At 38.7% G+C, this 22,130-nt stretch overlaps 1 protein-coding gene across 2 annotated transcripts in view; it reads right to left on the bottom strand.

Moving 5' to 3' along the window:
* The window catches only part of SYT1 (synaptotagmin I), a 132,656-nt gene that overhangs the window by 61,198 nt on the left and 49,328 nt on the right, over nucleotides 1–22,130 (bottom strand). For both annotated transcript variants that reach the window (XM_009327524.1, XM_009327526.1), the window contains exons 4-5: nucleotides 19,782–19,949; nucleotides 16,256–16,423 (exon numbers count right to left, since the gene is read on the bottom strand). In XM_009327524.1, the coding sequence (XP_009325799.1) occupies nucleotides 16,256–16,423; nucleotides 19,782–19,949 (336 nt within the window). The remainder of the gene's footprint in view (nucleotides 1–16,255; nucleotides 16,424–19,781; nucleotides 19,950–22,130) is intronic.

Here is a 22,130-nt window from a genome sequence, read left to right on the forward strand (position 1 = left end):
CTGTAACTCTTTGCCTACCCACAAATGCCTGCAGCTGGCTGCTCTGCTTTAATGATTGCATCTTGCTTTATTTTGCCACTTGGCTTCTCCTCAGCTCCTGCCTGATCATATTTCTAAATGTCACTCACGTTTATGCAGGCCAGTGCACAAAACAAAATTAATTTAACTGAATGGCACATTAATATTATTACTTTTGACAGCATGGAAAACTTATTAACTATAGCATGTCACAAGGCTAGTCTTCTAGTGAGTAGTCTAAGTACAACATTGAAAGGAAATGTAATACATTTGAAAGATTTTTTTTGGGGGGGGTTATCAGACACTGTGAGAAGTCAAATCCCAAAGCTTTTCCATAATTATTAGAATATTATATGTGCATTGCAGTCACTCTACAGAAAGCCCTTGTCCTCCTGTGGTAGGGTACATGAAGCCACAGTGCAGTACCCTTGCTTGATTTGAAAACATCTCTTGTAGTAAGTATGGGCACCTTAATGCTTAGTTAATGTAACTCTACTACCAAGAGTGTCTTAGTTTCCAAAAGTGATTGATTCCAAAGCTTTAAATTATGGATTCAAATTACAGCATACATCCAAAAAAGGATCGGTAGACAGCAGAGAACTGTAGTTAAGAATCAAATCAATTACTGATTTCTTACTTGTAAGATGTACCACTGGATGTGGTAGTGTATTAAAAACCTGGCATGAACAGAGTCCTTGCTATGATGACCATACATTACCAATTAATGAAAGACAGAACAAACAGATTAAACAAACCAGTAGGTGGGAATGATTGGCATGATGGAATGAGTAATCCTGTATGGCTGCTGGTAAAACCTGCTGAAATTCAACAGCCCCAGAGAAAGACTATCAGGTGAATTCAGTGTCTCCATTACTGAAGCCATAGAGTATATTTCCGTATGTTCTGCAGGAACCACAAAGAGAAGTTCAGTGGAATTTGTGGATTACCTTCGCAGCCAGCTATCTTCTTCTCTTTCCTCTGTAACAAATTTCCAAGACAAAAAGACCTTGCACCTCGTACCAGTCCCAGCTACATTATAAATAAATGGTTCCTTTTGCAGTGACACTAACACAGCCTGGTTCACTCAACTCCCGCAGATATATGTCCTCCTTTCTCTCATCTCCTGCTTGCTGCAACACCAGTTCAGCTGTCGTGTTCCTCCATAATGTCCCCCAGCACTACCTCCAGCTCCCTTCCATGACCCCAGACACAAACCCCACAAAATACAGCAGCCTTCTCAAAAAATCTCCTAAATTATCAATTAGGCAAGAGGCAGTACGTGATGTGGTTGTTTTAAAACTAGAAACTTGCTGGGTAGCTCGTGGTGGGCCAAAGAGAACACGTGAAGACCTGGCACGTGCTCAAGGGCTTCTCTGAACAGGGCAAGAATCTGAGTATCTAATCTCTTTCAGTCACTGGTTTCCATTAAATTCACAGGAACATTCTTACCATGCTCCCCAGCTTCCAGGGCAGCATGCAACACAGTTCTGGGCCAAAACCAGCTTGTGCCTTTATCTTCACAAGAAGACAACTCAGCCATACAGGCAGGTCAGGATCCTCACTGCCCTGCAGCCTCAGTGGTGACCTGGAAGGGGCTGCAAACCAGGGGACTGCACAGCAAGCTGAAAAGGAACTGTATTTGCTAATGGGAAAACCACAGAGAGCTGATGTTAGTTAACAGCTGATAGGTAAAGCCTTACTAAGTTCTCCACCTGTAATTTATCAAGATGAAGAAAACTTTCACCCAAGTCAATATCATTTTTTATTTCCATCCACTGCTTCTGTGCTACAAGCACAGGCAGGATTTGAAATCCCTTTCTGTATCATTGCTCTTCATTTGAAAAGTTTTCTTACATTGTCCTCTTTACTAATTTTTGTACTGGAGATTTTTCCAGAGCATCAAAACTTCCCCAAAATATGAGATGGGGTAAAGGATATGCAGCTGGAAGAGAAACAAGCTGAAAACCCTCAGAAAAGCTCAGAGGCTTTAGTGCTTCCTAGTTTCATGGAAGTCAGAAATATATAAAATACTCTCTCAGATAATTTCAATATTTTTGTCTTTGGTTCCAGTTGAAATGAAGAAACTAATACACGCCTCCTTCTACAACCTCTTGAATTATAAGTTTAAGTTCAGCTTGTTAAATATTTGTGCTCAGTTCAAGAATGAGTTCCTTCTAACTAGTACTATGTATTCAAATCTATTGACTTACCCTTACCAGGCTCATATCCACTTCTTAAACTAAGCATTCAAAAATATATTTTTATGAAACTACTGAAATATATTCAAGTTTTTGGATAAATACATACTGCAAGAACCTCTTTTATTACTCCACTTCCCCTGGCTATTTCACTTTGAAAAACTGTCTTAACACATTCTTTAGGAAGACAAGACAGCTCATCAAAGGTCATCATAGCAATCAGTACCACACACTGAATTTCATTAATCTCTTCAGTAAAAAAAAAAGGTCACTGCAGTCATCTATAAAAATCTAGGAAAGAAGACTGTACTTATCATGAGATCTCTGGCTTGATGATGTTCATTTTTAATAAATCTTAGACCACAAGGGAAATTCCACAAGACTGGAACAGTGCTCATGTTATGCCCATCTTACTCAAAAAAGGCCAAATGGGATGAAGGCAGTATCTGTCAGCTATTTGCCTTTTATCAAACCCAGATGAAACAAAGGAATAACTCATAAAAGTTTGCATTGATGATGGTTTAAAGGATATGGAGTATAATGAATGTGAAGTCACCTGGTTTTAGGGAAAATAGGTCTTTTCAACTAAAACCAGATTCATTCTTTGGTAAGATTGTAAATTTAGTTGATGAAGCAAACATGCAAAAAATTTTTTTGTCCTGTTCAGGGTCTACTGCTGTTTTTATAGATGTGGAAGACACTTCTGCTGATAAAGTAAGCAGGTGATACAAGAATTAACATAATGGTAAATAGTAATGCAACAGGTTGGTCAGAGAGAAAGTGCTAAATCACTTAGCTGTAACCAGTCACACAGAGTACATTTTCATACAGCCAAAAGCAAAAATTCTACATCCTAAGACAGAGAACTCAAGACTATTTCTAAGTATCTACTGAATCAGGAAATATATGTTTCAAGGCAGTGCCTCCTGCTGAGGATTTAGGGTCATAAGCTACAGACCGTGAACTGCTAGTGTAACGCTGTGCAAAACACTCAATAGTAGAAGTGAGCAGAAGTAGCTGGTGACTTTGCCCATCTGGCAAAAATATAAAGTATACTGCACACAGTTCTTGTGTACATATATATATTTTTTGTAAGATGCTGAAAACTACAAAAAAGGTAAAAAGTCACAACTCTTACTGGAAAAATGGAGAAAAAGCCTGATCATGAAAAACATAAAACATGAATTTCTGCAGCTTTCTGAAAAGAGGATTGGAAGTGACTTGATTACAATGCCTAAGTACTGTAGAGAAGAGGAAGCATCATGTATTAAATGGCTTGAATCTACTGAAGAAGGGCATAACAAGAATCAATGACTTGGAGTAGAATCCAGTAACACCCAAATAACAAATAAAGTACACATTTTTAACAGAGAGATAGAGTAACTGCTGAAGCTATAACGGATGTGTCATTTTCTCCATCTACTGATGTCTTAAGATCAGTGACTTGCAACCTCTTCGGGTTTGAAGACCCTGTAAGAGTTTTCCAGCAGAGGTGCAAAGCTGCCTATAACGAACACGGGTCTACTGTCAGCAGCCTTCACTTTGTAACCTTTGTCAGTAAGATTTCACATGGAATTTTCCAGTGGAATCTCCACAAAATTCTGATTAGATGATATTAAAATGTGTCACAGGCGACTTGGTTTTGGTGAACTTCTATTAAAAACATGCAGGACAATGCTGAAAGTCAGGATGCCATGAGGAAATCTGAGCTTTTGGAGTTTGCAGTTTACGGCCATGCAGCCAGGACAAAATGCCGTGGGCTGAGACTCAGAGGGTTTCTAGCTTCTTGCTCCAAAACCAAGCAAGGTCTAACTTTCAAGTTTGTAAGGGGGTTTCCTTGTGCCAGCTTCCTCCCAATTTGGCACAGAGGGAACACTACTATCTCCTGGATGCTGCCTGTTTCCTAAATTGAGTTAGATTATAGGAGGTTCTTTAAAATGTTCCTTGAAGATGTAGGAGTCCTCCAGATTTGGGGCAGACAACCTCACCTCCTTTAGAAAAATACCCACTTTGATAAGAAATATTAGTATTTCTAAACAAAACAAAGGTTTTTGAAATGGGAGATTTTTTTGCAGAAAGAAAATGTTAATGTTAGCTAGTCTAGGCTCAGTGCAAATAAAATAGATCAGACCTGTCATCCTCAGAGGATTGTAAGAGCTCATATAGTGGTGCCTTCTGGCAATGAACCCCAGGCTAGAAGTCTAAGGAGCATGTCCCAATGTTTATACACAAGATATTCACAGCTTTATATGTACTGATTGTGTTTGAGGCTGATTAACAGCTAGTTTTCATGATAGGGAACATATAAACAGGGAATTTTCAGAGCCTTAAATTCTTACATAGTGTGACCGGTGTTTGTGCTCGCAGGAACTTATGCCAACCCTAGAGCTCTACAGCTGAAATCCAAGCAGGAAGCCAATATTCTCAAGTCATTCTGGAGCATATAATTGTTGCAGCAAACCTAGTAGAGCTTAACTAAAATCTGTTCTCATTTACAATTATCATATATCAGAAAATGTTAGTTTTTGGATTTTATAATTTTAAACATAAAAGTTGTAACTTCCAATACACTAAATGTGCATATTTTTCCTTTAGGCTGATGGATAAAACTAAAAGCATACAGTTCTCCATTAAGAAATCAACTAATATTTTAGTATCACAGACAGACATTCTGAAGAAATAATCACGTCTTTAAGAGATTTTAAATGATTTAATGATTTAAAGGATATGTAGAAAAGTATGATTCTATATCTAGAGAAACATCATCATTTGCTATATCAAATTTCAATGAGACAAATTGGTCCTCATTGTAAAAAAAAAGAGGATGGGGAAGCACGCACATATTTGGATGGCACATGAACTTACAGGTGGGTTTTTTTGGAGGGCTTTGACATATTGTCATATACAAGTTAATGTTTAAGAGTGATAGAAAAAGAAAATGCAGGGATGAAAATCTACTATGACAAGAAATAAATCATGGGTTACAGAGATGTAGAATAGAATAGAATATTTCAGTTGGAAGGGACCTACAACGATCATCTAGTCCAACTGCCTGACCAGTTCAGGGCTGACCAAAAGTTAAAGCATGTTATTAAGAGCATTGTCCAAATGCCTCTTAAACACTGATAGGCTTGGGGCATCGACCGCCTCTCTAGGAAGCCTGTTCCAGTGTTTGACCACCCTCTCCGTAAAGAAATGCTTCCTAATGTCCAGTCTAAACCTCCCCTGGCGCAGCTTTGAACCATTCCCACGTGTCCTGTCACTGGATCCCAGGGAGAAGAGATCAGCACCTCCCTCTCCACTTCCCCTCCTCAGGAAGCTGTAGAGAGCAATGAGGTCACCCCTCAGCCTCCTTTTCTCCAAACTAGACAAACCCACAGTCCTCAGCCGCTCCTCATAGGACATTCCTTCCAGCCCTTTCACCAGCTTTGTTGCCCTCCTCTGGACGCATTCAAGGACCTTCATATCCTTCTTAAATTGTGGGGCCCAGAACTGCACACAGTACTCAAGGTGAGGCTGCACCAACGCTGAATACAGCGGGATAATCACCTCTTTTGACCAGCTGGTTATGCTGTATTTATTTGATGCATGCCAGGATGCGGTTTGCCCTCTTGTGCTATGGGAGAACCTCAGCTCTTACTGTGTGTCACAGAATTGTAATAGTTGTACCTATTTTCTGTACAATAAGTACAAGCAAAAAAATTAGAGTAATCAAAATTAATTCAGATGACCCACATCTCCTGGAAAACGTGCCTGCTCTAAAACATCACAGAAAATTAATGTTCGGCCTGACTGATTACTGTGAAAGTCTGAATGAATAAAAACACTTTCAGCATAATCCGCTGCTATCTAATTCTGGGCTGGGCATTAACGGACGGGGGATGTCAGCTGCAGACCTCAGGGCACTCACGTGAAAATGAGCCGCTGCCAGTTTTGAAGCCTGAGCTCCACTCACCAACAGAGATCCCCCTGTCAATTTTCACAGTCACTGAAGAAGATATGTAAAAACAAAGGTAAAATAACTGGGTTCCAGACAACCCAGTAGCTCTGAAGATTACCAGAAGCAATTTAAATAGCACCTAAAATTGGTTAAGGATCTAATGGGAAGCTCAGGTGCTCTCTGCTCACTGCCATCCATGCCACTGAGAAACTGCAGGGCCATGTCCTACGCCGGTGGCATCAAAAGCAAGTTATAAACCCCACATAATGGTAATCATCTAGGGAATGACTTAGGTTAGAATTTTATGGCAAGGTCTCTATCTAAGAAGAAGAGATTTGAACTCAAGGTCAACCACAAGTGGAAAAAGGCACTAGAGAAGGGTTCCCAAACTTAGTTGCCATTATCAACGACAGTGGAAGTAGCACTAACTCCTAATTCTGTTCTGTTGTAGGCGAATGCATCCAGCCAATCAAGCAGCAATAACATACCACTTTGAACTCTCTTTCTCACTGCTAGTTTGGAAACTCCTGCCTCTGGCACTATTTCTATAACTGTAATTGCAGACAAAATGCTCAAGGAAAATGTCTTGGCCTCCATGTCACTGGATTCAGTTTCAGGTATTTCTCTTCATCTAGTGCTTGGCCAGCAAGAAGCACATACAGACAATATCTGGGTTCACAAAGGAGATGAGAAATGAATTTCATCTGTGCACTGACGATTGTAGCTCAAAGTGAGTTGTGTTCTGCTCTAAGCAGACAGCAGGAGTAGTAATTCTGTGGCAGTGACCATGCTCAAGCCCTCCACAGAAAAAAAAATCCTACTCTGGAAACTCTGTCAGTGGAAAGGACAGAACAACTACAGTACCGCTCCATCCATCTAGTGAGTGAGCCAGCCAGGCAGTCATCTGAAACAAAAAGTCCCAGATAATGCAATTAAACACCGCTCACAAAACTATTAAAGTCTGCACAAAAGCTTCCATCACAGAAGATGCATCATAAAAGAAAGATGTATTTCTGCTCCGTACTCAGGTCTATATCTTACATGCACACATACACAGAGAGTGAGAATATTTTCAGAAGTGAGGAGGTGGAGTGACTCACAGATAAGTTTGATCCCTGGTCAACATAGATACTAAAAAGCAATAGCAACTTTGGACTGTGAGGCTAAAAAGTGCAGCTGAATTATTAACTGACTCACTCAGGTGTATATAATGATGGTAGAAGTTAAAAAAAGAAAAACACCTTAAAAGAATAAGAAACTGAGAGATCAGTCAGCATTTTATGATTTTCTCCCTTTGTGTGGTGAAAGTGTTTTGAAAGTCTGGAGAGAGAGGAGAAATGGTTTGATCTTTGGACAGTGGCATCATTCTTGGAGTAAAATTCCTCACTATTAGAATTCTATGTGACAGGTTAAAAAAAATTAATTGTATAGCACCAACATTATAAATGTTCGTGCTCAGATAAGGTACAGAAAAGCATTTACACCTATCTTGTTAATCTCTTTAGATCTTATGTATGATGTAGTTACCTATGAACACCCAAGAATAACAACATTTGCTTTGATCTGTGTGATTGAAAGTGAAAGACTAGCCATAATCAGTCCTTCAAAAAGAATTGTGTGTATGTCGTAGACCGCAAGATCTTAAAAACTGGAAAAGACAGTTCTCCATTAACCTACAAGGGAAGAATGCATAAAATGCAGAAACAGAGATATTCTATGAAAAGGGCTTTTTCTGCAAGTTATTATTTTGTACAACGGTATCCTGCCCAGACCGAATTAGACATGAACAAGAGAAAAAGGCTATGCTATTCCAAAGGTTTTTAGAATCTAATTTAAATCATCATGTCCTGAGTGTTTCTCCAGTTATGATGATAACAATCACAGAGTAAGCTGCAGAAGGCCATGGGAAAGGAAGAGGAAGGAAGTACGGGGCTGATTGCACTAAAACCACCCAGCTGCATCACCTGTAACACACCAACAGCACCTCAGCCAACGTGAGGAATTCCTTTGGCCTTTGGTGGGAGGCTGAGTTTTATGATACAATCGAACCGGTAACTGTAGGAATGAGTTATCGCTGTCTGTCATCTATTCAGCCTAGAAATAAGACCTGGTAATACATCCTAAATTCAGGTACTCTATCTCTGAAAAATATTAGCATAAAAGCAGTAACAACCTAATACCACAAAACTGAAAATACAGTATTATGTTCTAGATTCTAACTGTGATCTCTCTAAAATACGGGCATTTGGTGCTAATTCCTGTCACAGGCACAATGCAAAGTGCTTCAAATGCCAGTTAAGCTTATTGTTGAACTAAACTGAAACACAACGGGCTCTGAAAAGAGGTTAAATGGTTACTATGGTAATCCCTGACATGGTCTAAATAGGTGTTTAAGAGCTGACAGAGGAAAAAAATGAAGAAAACGACTAATCTGTTTCTTTCTCGGACCACTATTCCTAAATCTTTGTCTTTAACCTTTTCAAAAACACGTCTTTCCCTGATGCTTCTGGAAACCAAGATCGTTCACTTCTACGTGGAGTGGGTGCAACAAAGTGAGGCGACTGCAGTGGCATACTACGCCTCAACCTTTTACTGAAAAAGCTGTTGTCTTCTTCGTGAGAGCTGCTCTTTCCTTGTGGCTGTTAAAATGCTGGTCTCTGTTCTGAAGGTCCTTCTAATGACACTTATGATGGAGTATTTTGATCCAGCCAACTTACAGCATCCCTTAGCTCCTGATCCTGGTTTGTAACAGCAATCAGATAACGATTTTTGTCACTGTCGGTTTGCAAAGAGAGGGGAGAAAGGGAAATAAGGTATCACCCTGGACTACTGCAAAGCTTCTGCCTAGAATTCCAGAGAGAAATGCAATTTCTGCCTCTGGATAATGCATTCACTGATGCTGGTAGTCAGAAAAATAAGTACATAAAAGTCCGGGTGGAGAACAATGCAGGAAAATTTCATATATAGCATGTTCTGTGGTCCTTTCATACCAATCAGCTGATTCTGCAGATGCATTTGCAATCCCTCCCAGATTACAGAGCTTTATAACTGGGAGTACTCTGCGATTATGGCTGAATTCCCTGGAATTACTTCTGCAGCTTCCATCCAAGAGATCTCTTTGTAGCGTAGCTTTAGCGCCTTCCCCTTGGGATATACTTCAACCCATGCTAATGACTGATACATCAGCTATCTGAATGAATCACTTGCAGGTACGTGGAGAATACCATCTAAGTGATATAAATTCTGCTTAAGCCTTTTAAAGAAGAACTCTAAGGTGATTTCGATCCCTCTTGGCATCTTTCTCAAAAGCGTATGAAAATGTGATTCAGAACATTGCTTTCCAAATGCCACTGTATGTTTAACATCCAAGTCCAGTGCTTTTGAACTCCTTGGCTGGTCTGGTCTCTCTCCTCTATTAGCATTATAAAATACGCTATACTTGAGCAATAAAAACCCCACACAATAACTTTAAGAGGCAGAGATGGGGAATTGTCCACTATGCCTTCCTTGTAACTTTCTACAAGGTCTTTAGGAATATGCCTTGTCTAGAATCAACTTTAGTATAATTATTATTATTTGTGCATGGATCATTAGATGCTTAGCACCAAGTGTAGGATCTACTTTGTCAGCACAGTTTAACCTCAAGATGCCCCTCCACACTTGAAAGTCAAACAGTAATTAAGTATGTTTTTGACAAATAAGCAATACAAGTTTTTCTGATCTCAGAATGAATACTGTCCAGAAACAGAAGGGCCCCAGCAGAGCCTGAATTTATCACTGAACTTCTCCTTCTTGCCTACTGTCCTCTGTATTTGAATTTAATATCTGTAAAGCCAGACAATCTGACATGAATCAAGACAAGTTCCCTTTTGACTTCAAGTAAGCCAATTACATTCTTTTTGTTATAACACAAGAATGCCTCTGACCTCCTAAGATAGGTGTCTTTTCCAGAGAGGGAGTTAAGAAAGAGAATACTCAACAAAGGTACATAGTGGGATTGTCAGCAGTTTGAGTAGGAAAGGCGAAAAAAGAAATGCATAATTCTAATAGCCTGAAACAGTACAGTAACTGCTCTACTTGACTCATATGGTTTTACCTTTAAAATCACAATATTTCAACATCTTCAATTTCAAGCTGAAAAACAACTAGTTAACTGCTGAAGAATTTCAAATCAGGCTTGCTTATTCTCATTCCTAAGCCATCTCCGTCATATTAAGGACCTCTGTTTTGTTCCCTGTCTCACTATCAAATTCAGTTCCTCTGCAGGACAGCTGTTGCACTTACATTCAACATTGTGCACTTAAGTGAACATATGTTCAACATTGTGCATTTACATGTATGTAACTCTGCCACAAAATCTGAAAATTAAAAAACCCTTAGATGTAACATTTTAAAGTTTTAATTGGGTGTAAGATGAAGTGAACTTGAGAAAACCTGAACACCATGCAGAAAACATAGTGATCCAATATAATATGCAGCTAAATAAAGGAGACCTCACATTTTAAAATTTGTCTGACACTGACAAAATCTCCATAGGGATAACGATACTTTCTTTTGCAAAGCACTGTGCTATCTGCAAAGCTGTATAAGAACTAAGTGTTACTATTAGAGATGGGAAAGCTCTGTTAGATCATCTGTCCATCTCTGATATAACAGAAAATGACAGTGATTTGCTGCTGTGATTTGACAGTGACATTTGTAAAAATGTCCTTTCCTCTTAACTCTCTGTAAGTTTCAGTGCTGAGGATTCAATAAGCTAGACAGCTTACTAACTTTGTCACTCTCCAACTTCTATGAAGCATACTGAGATATTAAATATACTCATTTCAGGCCCACTTTTCCATCTCCTTCCTTCAACTTCTAATTTTCAAAGAAGAAGGAAAGGACAATGTGTATGAATAGCGCACATGTCAAGCTTCACAAAACTGGTCTTTCTCTCCCCAGCTGCAGACCGCTTGCATCTCACTCATCTGCAAGGCAGTACTGTAGCATCTCTCCTGCTTGGGATTGTGCATCATGTAGGAGAGAAGCTGTTGTCCATCTTGTTGGTGTTTTCCAGCAGATTTCCATCCAAAATGTACCTATCGCAACCCACTGTGATACGAGCATGCATCCATCATGTAACCTATCCATGGTGGATGCCTGATCAGCTAATGCATGGAGACTTATCTGATGGCAGTTGTAAGAGTTCTGCAGAACTCTTGGTGGTGGATACTGGCAGGTCGAAGATCCTTCTCCTCATGGATGAAGGCTCTGCTTCTCCACTGCTTTCAAGGGAAAGAATTGTTTCTGCTCTTCCTTATATTCCCTAAAATTTCTTGCAATGTTTGCTAGAACAAGTTTTCAGTTTGAGTGCCAATATAACAAAATGTCTGGAGGGAAATCAGTTGAAGTATGCAGAAGATGACTCTCAGTATGATTCACACCGCTGTGAGCAAAGAACAGGTCTGTCTGGCCTTCTGTACCAGAGTGATAACAGATATTGGATGCAGTGTGTACTCAGATAAAGTTAATGGCAGTGGCGTCTGGTAGATGACACAGAGGAGTAAACTCCTATCATCTGTTTTTTAACACTCTGTGCCCAAACCATTGTATGTCAGACTTCGTAAAAGTGAATAATCTTTCAGCCGCTCTGCCCTCCCATGCTCTCAGTCACATGAAACTGAAGGACTGCTAGATAAATCACCTCCATATATTCACAAGGACAGCAGAGCTAAAAGCAGCCAGGGAAAACGGATTCAAGTTATGCAGCTCATTAGTAGTGGCCTCCCCAATATTTAGCAGTCATTGTACAGACTCATACATTCCCAAAGCCCTCTCACAGTCATAACAAATGCTTACATAAAGCCTTGTACCTTCAAAGTGCTTCACCAACATAAATATATTAAGACGACCTTTCCCAGAAGAGAATGCAGCGTCAGTGAGATGCCATTCAAATGGCTGGGCCATGAGAGGTAGAGCTTCAAATATCTCATTAAACCTTCATCCTCTGCCATCAACTTCAAGTCCATTTAGAAAAAGGGATGGAAAGTACAGCGGAGCTTTATGAGCAAAAAGAAGAGTAACAGCCCGTAAAATGATTCTGTCCTCTATGATTGCAGTGTTAATTAAATTGCATATTCTGTGATGTGCATCAACTGAATTCTACATAAAGTGAAATAAAAATAAGATTTTTCTACTCAGTTTGACTGATGACATCTAGATGGTTCTTTCAAAGCGACTGGTGATAATGGCCACTGATGTGCTTTGGTATGCATCTTGTTTTGGGGTCACAATGAAAACATTAAGGATAGTTTGGCATCTGATACTTAATTGCAAACATATGTAGAATTCTAGCTAGTGGTAGGTTGTTAAGGACTGACAAACTTACTTAAGTGCTGTAAGGGCAAAAAAGGAAATAAAACATGTAATTCTTCAAATATTTCAGACTATATACAGATGTGCTTTTCAGGGACAAATTAATTATGCAATTATAACATGTAGAATAGTCTACAAAAGATTTATTTGTAGTAATAGAATTACATTTGTCATACATTATTGGATGAAATCCAGTTGCTTAGGTTTTAATTCAATTTTTATCATGTTTTCTTACAATTAGTAAGCCAGACTGCCATATCATGTTCATGATCACTACCAAGATACAAGCATGTGTCTGTTGCCACACATCTGGCCTAAGTAAATCACATTAGCCTTTATATGTGCAGTACTGTATTTGGTAATTCTGAAGCCAGGGTACTTCTTGGTCGCAGCTGTATCTGCTGTGAATTCTGCAACGTCTGCTATGTCAGCTGACAACAGGTCTATGGAGACAGGACATCTCCCATCCCTCTCTGTCCCCTATTTATTATCACATAAAATGTACTAGAATTTGTTTGACATCTTTGCTGCGGAGCAGGGGCCGGAACATCGAAGATGGTGAGGTACTTGGCAGTAGTCAAATATGGAAATATGAATGACATTTTGTGTGAAACACAGCTCCCAAACCACTGACAGATGTAACTCTCTTGGTTCTTGGTAGAGATTTCTTTTCCAAATTGGGCTAAGCAATACTTTGAATCAGGCTCAACATATGTATCACAGAAGTAGAGGTTCCATACCAGAGGCAAAAATAAGTGAAGACCTTTCGGATTAAATATGCTTGGCTTACCTACATCTTGAGTAACTGGTTTCTGTGGGGTCACTTTTTATTTGTACAGCGAGTGCAGGAGCTGTTGTAGAAAGCTACTATTATATAGAAAACTAAGGTTAACAAAGTCTCCAACTAATCTAAGTTATGATATTTTCCCATATTTATTGGATACCTTGCATGCTTATGAGCATAGAGATGCAAAAATGAAACAGGAGACCTCCTGTTTTATGAAAAAATACTTGGGGAGTTGGTGTAAGCACAGTTTTTCATGGTGTTTTCATAGGATCATATTGCCTGGCTTCTTATAAATAAAAAAGCCATGCTTTGGTAGCAAATTCAAAAAGGCCCTATCAAAAAACTTTACAAAAATGACAATGTTTTTTCTGCTTATATAGTACCTGAAATTTGAAGAAAGGTGAGGGCAGAGGCTCAAATGGGAACTAAGAAAAGCTAGTTTCTTCTAGCTAACATGACTCTCATGCAAATATATTTGCATAGACAAATGACAAACACATGTAAAAATATACATCCATCAGTTCACTTGGGCTCTGAAAGCACAAATAAGGTACAACCTAGATTTCGTCTCTACTGCAAACCAGTCAAAGCTCTTGTAATACTCTTCTAATATGCAAATACTTTAAGAATTATTTATTTTAATTACCTCCTTCTGTTTTAATAAAAAGTTCTTTCCAAGTCAGAATGCATTTTGGAAGCAGCTCACACTGTTCAATATCTATTTCAAGCAACGTTATCATCGCTTTGTATTAGCAGGATATGAACTTTAGGAAGCAACCAAACGACTGAGTCGGGTCTTACTGTGGACATGAGCTAGAAAACTCAAGAGGCAATGTTCTATGCCACAAGACAGATGAAACCCCACACTAATCTATACCATGTCATCTGTCAGCTGCATATGGGGACATCACGTTTATGTTCTAAAAGCTTAAAGTTCTACTAAAAAGGTAAAGTTTCAATTCCTCTCTGTGTAGTATTTGGCTTATTTTATGTGTTTTGAAACAGAAAAACATGAAACACTTTGATATCACACACAATAGTGCAATAAAAGACCAATTTGATACTTAATATTTGGAAGGATTAATACACTCAGATTTCATATTTCTAGCTTTCTGGTATGCTGAGGCCTTAAAGGGACAGGGCCCTTGAACTGCAAACTCCTTTTTTGTCTTTTTTTCATTTTTGTCTTCAGCTCTAAGAGTGGAAGAAAAATGCCCCATATAGCATGGGTACCAATGTCACATGCGGTAAGAGAGCCCTGCAAATGCTATCAGTATGAAACAACGCCATGCAGAATAGTCTCAATGTAGCAGTGGCTTTCAAATCAATAAGCAGTAGAAGAAAGCTACCTGAAAGTACAGTCTTTAAAAACAAGCACGCAAAACGGCAAGACTGAAATCTACCATTTCTGAAAATCTGAGAAGGCTGCATGGCTCAGCATCTGCTGAATTTTTCACAACTTGTAGTCTAAATCCAATATTCTGGTTTTCCTCACTTGTATTAAGGAAAGATTTAATCCTGAGATTGTCCCTTTAATTACAGAAATGAAGGTTCAAATCCAAAGCAGCTTATTAGCTAAATTAGACAATGAGGAACTCAGACTCAGATTCCTTCTTCTCCCACCAGAGAATTGAAGCATGCTGTGCACTCTGACTGTTATGAGTGGGCAGATATTATCTAGCAATCAAAAGGAAAAATAATGTAAAACTGAGTACAAAATGGTCTTATAATAAGCAAAAAGGTGGATGCGCCACTATGAACAACCTCACAGGATGCACAATTTAGTGATGAAATATTTCCAAAAAGTGTCTTATGTACATGTAGCACTGTACCTACTAAATAATGAACCCACAGGATGTTGGCACAGAGAGGAAAATAAAAAAGGTGATTAATATTTGTCCTCGTTTCAGCTGGGATAGAGTTAATTCTCTTCCTAGTAGCTGGTACAGTGCTGTGTTTTGGATTTAGGATGAGAATAATGTTGATAACACACCAATGTTTTAGTTGTTGCTAAGCAGTGCTTACACTAGTCAAGGACTTTTCAGCTCCCCATGCCCTGCCAGCGAGAAGCTGGGAGGGGGCACACCAAGAAAACCGAACCAAAACGGCCAAAACGAAATTCCATACCAAGGGAACGCAAGCCCAGTACATAAACTGGGGAAAGCTGGCCGGGGGGCCGCTGCTCGGCGACTGGCTGGGCATTGGTCGGCAGGTGGTGAACAATTGCATTTTGCATCACTTATTTTGTATATTATTATTATTACATTATTATTATTATTGTTATTATTATTTTATTTTAATTATTAAACTGTTTTTATCTCAACCCATGAGTTTTTCTCACTTCTACTCTTCCAATTCTCTCCCCCATCCCACCGGGGGGGCGAGTGAGCGAGCGGCTGGGGGGGGCCTCAGTTGCCGACTGACTGAGGTTAAACCACGACAATATTTGAGTGAGATGCTGTTCCGAAGTCTTTGTCAAATGCATCATTCTAATCAATGGATATTATTGCATAACAGCTCAATAAAACTGTAAGGTATTTCAATGAAAACCTACCATTATCTTCATGCACAATAAGATGCCTTGAGATGCAAACATTGAGAATAATTAGGGCCACAAAGAAGCCTAAATGCACACCGCTCTTATAATTCAAATGCAAATTCTATGTACCCAAACTGCATCAATCCAAGAAAAAGTCAAACTCATGAAAACTTTCTTAATATGTTGCATAAAGTATCAAAAAGATTGAAAATGGGATTAGCAAAGGAGAATGTACCATTCAATGAGTATTGGAAAAGATGCTTATCAAAAATTTATCAGGCAAAGTAAGTCTGAGAAATGCTGATAACAGATGGGAGCTGTCTTGGCAAAAAAAATGTTGCTAGTTTGACTGTTTCTCTAGCTGAGAATAAAAGTGTCCTGGGGGGAGGGGAAAAAAAAAATCTGATTTTTCTTACCTCTTCCTTCTCTGCACTTTGCAAGTCCCTCCACTCCTCAGTGACGTGACCGAAGTCCACTGTGTTCATCGCAACCTTATATTCCCCAATGATATCATGTTTGGAGAAACGATCAAAATCATAAACTGCCATCACTAAAGTTTTTCCACCCAGCTCGGAGTATGGCACCTGCAAAGACGAGAAAATGACAAACTCCAGATCTGAGACAATAAAGATCAGTCCACTACAATGCAAATCTATTTCTTTGGTTTATCAGCTGTCATCTCAGGTAAATTGAGCTGCAGAGAAAATTATGAGGTGTATTTGTTTCAGAGTCACCAGATGCAGTATTTTTTAAGACCAGGTTCTGGCACTCGATAGAACAATGTGGCAGCTCACTCATCACTCCACGGTTTTTCTCATTCTACTTCAAATCATTTTGTGGGTGATGAAACTGAAACAGGAAGCCCAATTATTTGCACTGAAGACACATGAACTTTTCACACAATGGTGTCTTTCCCTCAATAAATCAACTGTCATCACTCAGAAATGGGTAGCTCCCAGACTGATGAAAAAAACAGAACTGGCTTACTGTATCTGACACAAAGTAATTAGACACTAAATAGTTCTCTTACAGTACCACTACCTATTACTTACCAAGGCATATTTTTCATTCTTATACCTTTCACACTGTAGATACTAAGGTGCTTTCTAAGTCACAGTGTACAGCTCGAAATTGTGGTGGCAGAAGGCCAAGTTCTGACTAATTCTCCAGCTGTTCTGATGTGTTTTGGACAGATGCTGTGGGTTAGGATGCTTATAAGTCACATTTTTAATATTCAGACGAAAATGTGCAGTTCAGGTAAGCTACACTTGAGTGGCTATCTGGAGAGGTCTGATTTAGGAATTGTTTGGATTTACACTGAACACTTGGTCAATTTGAATATATTCTGCAAGTATAAATGGTTTCCACAGGCTTTGGTAAACATTTCTCTATTAATTGTCTACATAAAAAAAGAAATGAAAGTGTGGCATTATCACTGGCCTTGTTAACTGCTGTATGTTCTGGTCTGTTTAAACACTAGGACTTTTGTTACTGTTTGGCTTCCACTTGCTTTTTAAAATACTTACTAATAACATGAGTAGATTTTCTTTTTCATAACATGTTGTATAACGTTTAAAAGAAGCACCAGCTCCAGCTTCCATTACTGAGTGGGTACACGGTTGTGTATTGTAGCAAATACTATAGCAAAATCTATTTTGATTCTGTAAATTATTTGTAGCTTCTAAAAAACTATAGAAGGCAAATGTATGTGGAAGGCATAATTTCACTTTTATTTTTACGCAGCCTCAAAAACAGGAGAAGAGAAATGTTCTAAAGTTTCTCCATCAGTTTACAATACCACTTAATGGATCCTGGTCATTTGGAATGCATGAAAAGACTGCATTTACTATTATTTACTTTTTTTTATCATTAACTTGACCTCAGTAAAGCTTATTTTAGCTACTTTCCTTTTTAAAGAAGATCTAGTGGCAGTGCTTCCTCCATTCATTACCTCTAAAGCAGCCTCAGCCTACAGCTTTGTTCAGGACAACCAAGGATGTCCTTAGCTCTTGTGAAGGATCGCTCCCCTCTCCCTGCTTTCTGCTCTGCTCAGAGATACTCAGCCACTCCTTCTTAATGCAGGTGAGACCTTGGTAGAAGGACACGTATAGGAGTGTTTTTCTGGCACGGGCATGTCACTCCTCCAGACATGAACCCTCATCCCACTTTGGGCCTGGGGAGGAATGCCTTTCTCTGCCAGGCTGGTGTAGTCCAGCTAGGATTTCTCAGTTCCCTTTTGGCAGCACAGTGCGGGTATACAATTCAGACAGCTGGAGCCTGACGAACACCTGCACCCTGGAACGGCACCATGGATGTCTGGGAAGCAGAAATGGACAGGGAACTAACACAGGGAACCACCCAAAGAAGAGAAGGAATGAGGTCCAGGGCTCAAGATGCAATACAGCAGAAACATCACCCATCTATCTCATCCCCATTAGCCCTTCTGTGGGAGGAAGGCAGGCGGCTCACAGCTGTGCCCTGGGAGAAGGTAACAAAATGGGTCTGGGCTGCCTGCTGGGCAGCTCTGCCGAAGAGAGAGAGATGGGAAGGATGCCAACAGAAGCTGTGCATCACCTGAAGTGGGTCACAGAAGTAAGGCTCTGCCCAAATAAATGAGATATTGTCAGTAGTTCCCACGGAAGTTATTTATTACAGTTGCAGCACTAGTTAAATGGTCACTTGTCTTTTTCACTGTAGTCCCCAGAACAATGATAGTACTTGGCATGCTCCATTGGTGGTCTCTTGAGTACAGACCACAGTATCCAGGGGATGATCAGTACCATATTGGGATGCACCTAGACACTCTGACAGGTCTTGCGTGGAAAGCAAACTTTCTTCTGGAGCATAAAATTTGAATATTAAAGATGTGACTTAAAACAAGTGGACATTATAGCCCAGGAGTGGATGATCTGATTTATAATTTGTGCCTTCATCTTAGATGACAGCAGTATTGGTTCTTTCTTTTCTTTTGTGAGCTGCACAGGAATATGTAATTTATAACTCTGTTTTCTTTTAAATACTCTCTTAGGAAAGCTCAAGAAAAAAATAACTCCCCACAAAAGATTACTTTTATGAACATCTTCAAGGGGAAAAATAAGCTTATATATGCAGTAGTAGTTCTGGCCTCCAGGGATATCTTTCTCATTGAATGATTACATAGCCTGAGTCTTTCACTGTTCCTGTTTTCAATCTGTAGCTGTCGTTATAAGATTGGGCATAGAGAGAAAGGCCTAAAGTAACAGCAGAGGAATCTATATTAGGAGAAGCCCTATGAAACGAGCTGTATAGTATTCCTTTATTGTATTTAACTGGGGTTTAGGTATGGCTACAGTTTTAGAAAAACACTATTGATAGGTACTACTGGAACCACTTAAATATTGCAACGTAAGGCTTAGCTACATTTATTTAATTCATATGTTATTAAACCTGAGACATTATTTCTTTTTATATGTAAAGTAGCATGGCAAAGAATTGCTATGACAAAGTCTAGCAAGATTAATCTGCCATTTTGTCCTTCATCCATTTACGTTCCTTGAGTTTTAACTTATTCTTGAGGGGAAAAGAAATGGTATACTGAAATTCATTAATCAGACTACAAAGATAGTTAAAGAAAATGCTGGTCTAGTGAAATTTACCTGACATTTGTCAAAGTGTCACTGTTTTCTGACTTTCTTGTAAGTTTTATCCAGCCATAAAATATGGATCAGATTGTCATACATCAGGATAACTGAAGTGCCTAAAATCAAACCGTGCCTTTTACACCTACTGAGGTCTGACCCTATGTTATACCATTTTCTTCATAAGATTGAATATCAGAGGTTTCTACAACATGAAAAATCACTATGCTGCAGTTACCAATTAACTAAGGCATCTAATGTTGTAGCCAAGGATGAGATACATAGTAGTTAAATAAAAAAGTTTCAGTAATTATCAAAAAAATACCTTGAATGTAAATTGCTCATTGAAAACAGGGTTAAGGGTCTTTCTGTGGACTTTTGTCTCATATTTCTTCTTCTTATCAGGCAGCAGGAAAACTTTCACATAGGGATCAGACGTACCACCCATATCTAAAGCAGGCAGCTCAGCTGCTTGAATAATCCCAACCAGAAGCTGAAAAGAGAGAAAAACAGCAGAATGAAATTTCAAATAGATATTTATAAAAAAACTGTAACAGAGAAATACACATGCAGATTCTATTTCTGGTCTATGAAAAACTATTCGCCCCCCCCTTCAAGGAAGGCAAATGAAGCAACACTATAGACTTTAGAAAACCAATTATGGCAGATGCAGACTGTACAAAGGCTGTTTTTAAGCAGAAAAGAGGTTTTCAAAGGGCAGCTGATTACAGCTAAATACAGACTTCATCTTTTTAAAGACTGCAATCAAATAACTTTCAATTGCTCTCTCCTCTTGTGCATTATTTTTCTATGCTGGGCACCATGAATAGAAATCATTATTAAAAAATCAAGAATGTCTAATTTTGACTACAAAATTTGTATTCTAAATGCCCAACATGTAACCTTCCCCCCAGTCAAACACAAAAAGGTGATATATCAAATGCAAATCATCAGGCAGAGCTTTATCAAAAACAAATAGATCTTGCAGTCTTTGTTATATTTAAATTCTCTTGCTATGTATACAAATGGGTTTAGGTAGTAAACTAAGGACAGTATTTTCAAAAAATACTCCATGAAAACTAACCTTTGGTAACTAAATACTAATAACAATTCATAATCTCACTGCAAACCAGAAAAATTAGTTTCTTAAATCTCTTATACACTTCTAAAAATAAGACTGAAGCACATTTGAAACTTGTAAATGCCTTGGCCATTTTTTAAGTGTTATAAATGAAGGCTTATGTTATGCTATGCTATGCTATGTTATGTTATGTTATGTTATGTTATGTTATGTTATGTTATGTTGTTATCTAGACATACCAGCCTGTATTAGGCCACATCAGCATAATGGAGTTGAGAGAAAGAAAATACTTTTAATCTTGTTTCATAGACACAGAACTAAGGTAATCATTCAAGTGACTCTTCAAGGTCAATCTGGAGACAAGGATGAATTGTTTAAAATTGGAAACAGAAGCTCTAACAACTGGAATACAGAACAATATAGTCAATCTAGGAAAGAAGCTTCTGGCTTCTGAGAGATTCGTCAAAGTTGGACTTATTTTTACCAGTTTTAAATTCACAGTATGGCCTGCATGCTGTCCCACCTATAGGACTCTTACGCTCCATGAAACATTTTCCTTTAGCTGTAAGAAACACTTCTCCTTTTCTGTCTCATTCTTATCCTAGATGCATAACAGTTCATAAATACATAGATAGGCTCAGGATCTACATCAAGTCTTTCACATCGAAGAGCGAAAAACAAGTCTATGACTTTTAGTTAATGGAGTGGAAAAGCAATTCAATTCCTTTTTAAAATTTCTCTCTCTAAAACTGAGGCATCGTGCTCTGGAGAGTACATCAGTCATCTTGTGTCCATTCTTAACCCTGTGCAATATATTAGCCAGATTTTTGGTCTGTAGTTTCATGCCACTGTGCTACACTAACCTAACTGAATCTCCTCTTCTACTCTTTTATATCACCTATCCTCTGTCAAATTCCAAGCTGCAACATAGTTTAGAGCAGCAAAATAAAATAGGAATCCATAACTCAAATAATTTATTACCTCAATTAAATTGTACACACTTTTACAGATTTGTTGCTCTCCCATCCTATTTCCCTTTGTAAAATATAGTTCACAAAATCAACATTTCCTTTAATAAAAGTCACACAGAAAGTTTGTTTTCATATTCTAAGGAAACTGAAATGCATTTGTCAGCACACATTTGCAGCTTTTCCTTTCCCCCTCTTTAGATCTTCTGCTTCTGAAGAGTCTAATGCTTCATACTGATTTCAAGGGGGATCAGTGTGACTCATCACATGGCCAAGGAATTTGCTCTGGAAGTTGAGGAAAAGCTCCTTTAACCACAGGTTCTTGAAAGGCTTCAGAATTCTTTTTGGCTCTTGCATTGAAAAACAAGCACTGGTAGTCAGAAGACAGTTGAAAAGACATTATGCCAGGTCATAGCTGTGTGTAAATACCCTGCTGCTGACACAGAAATTTTTCTTAATTTCTCTTATTTTCTTTGTCTTGGAACAAGTAAATGTACTGCATTCCGTTAACAGCATAAAATAAAGAATCTGAATGTGGAAATAAATCACAAGTACATGTGGAAGTCAGTTCAGATTAAGAATAGGAATTAACAGGGATTTAATTTCAGTTGTAATTTCTTTCCCT

This window comes from Pygoscelis adeliae, unplaced genomic scaffold, assembly GCF_000699105.1.
Source record: "Pygoscelis adeliae isolate BGI_AS28 unplaced genomic scaffold, ASM69910v1 Scaffold113, whole genome shotgun sequence".
Lineage (NCBI taxonomy): Eukaryota > Metazoa > Chordata > Aves > Sphenisciformes > Spheniscidae > Pygoscelis > Pygoscelis adeliae.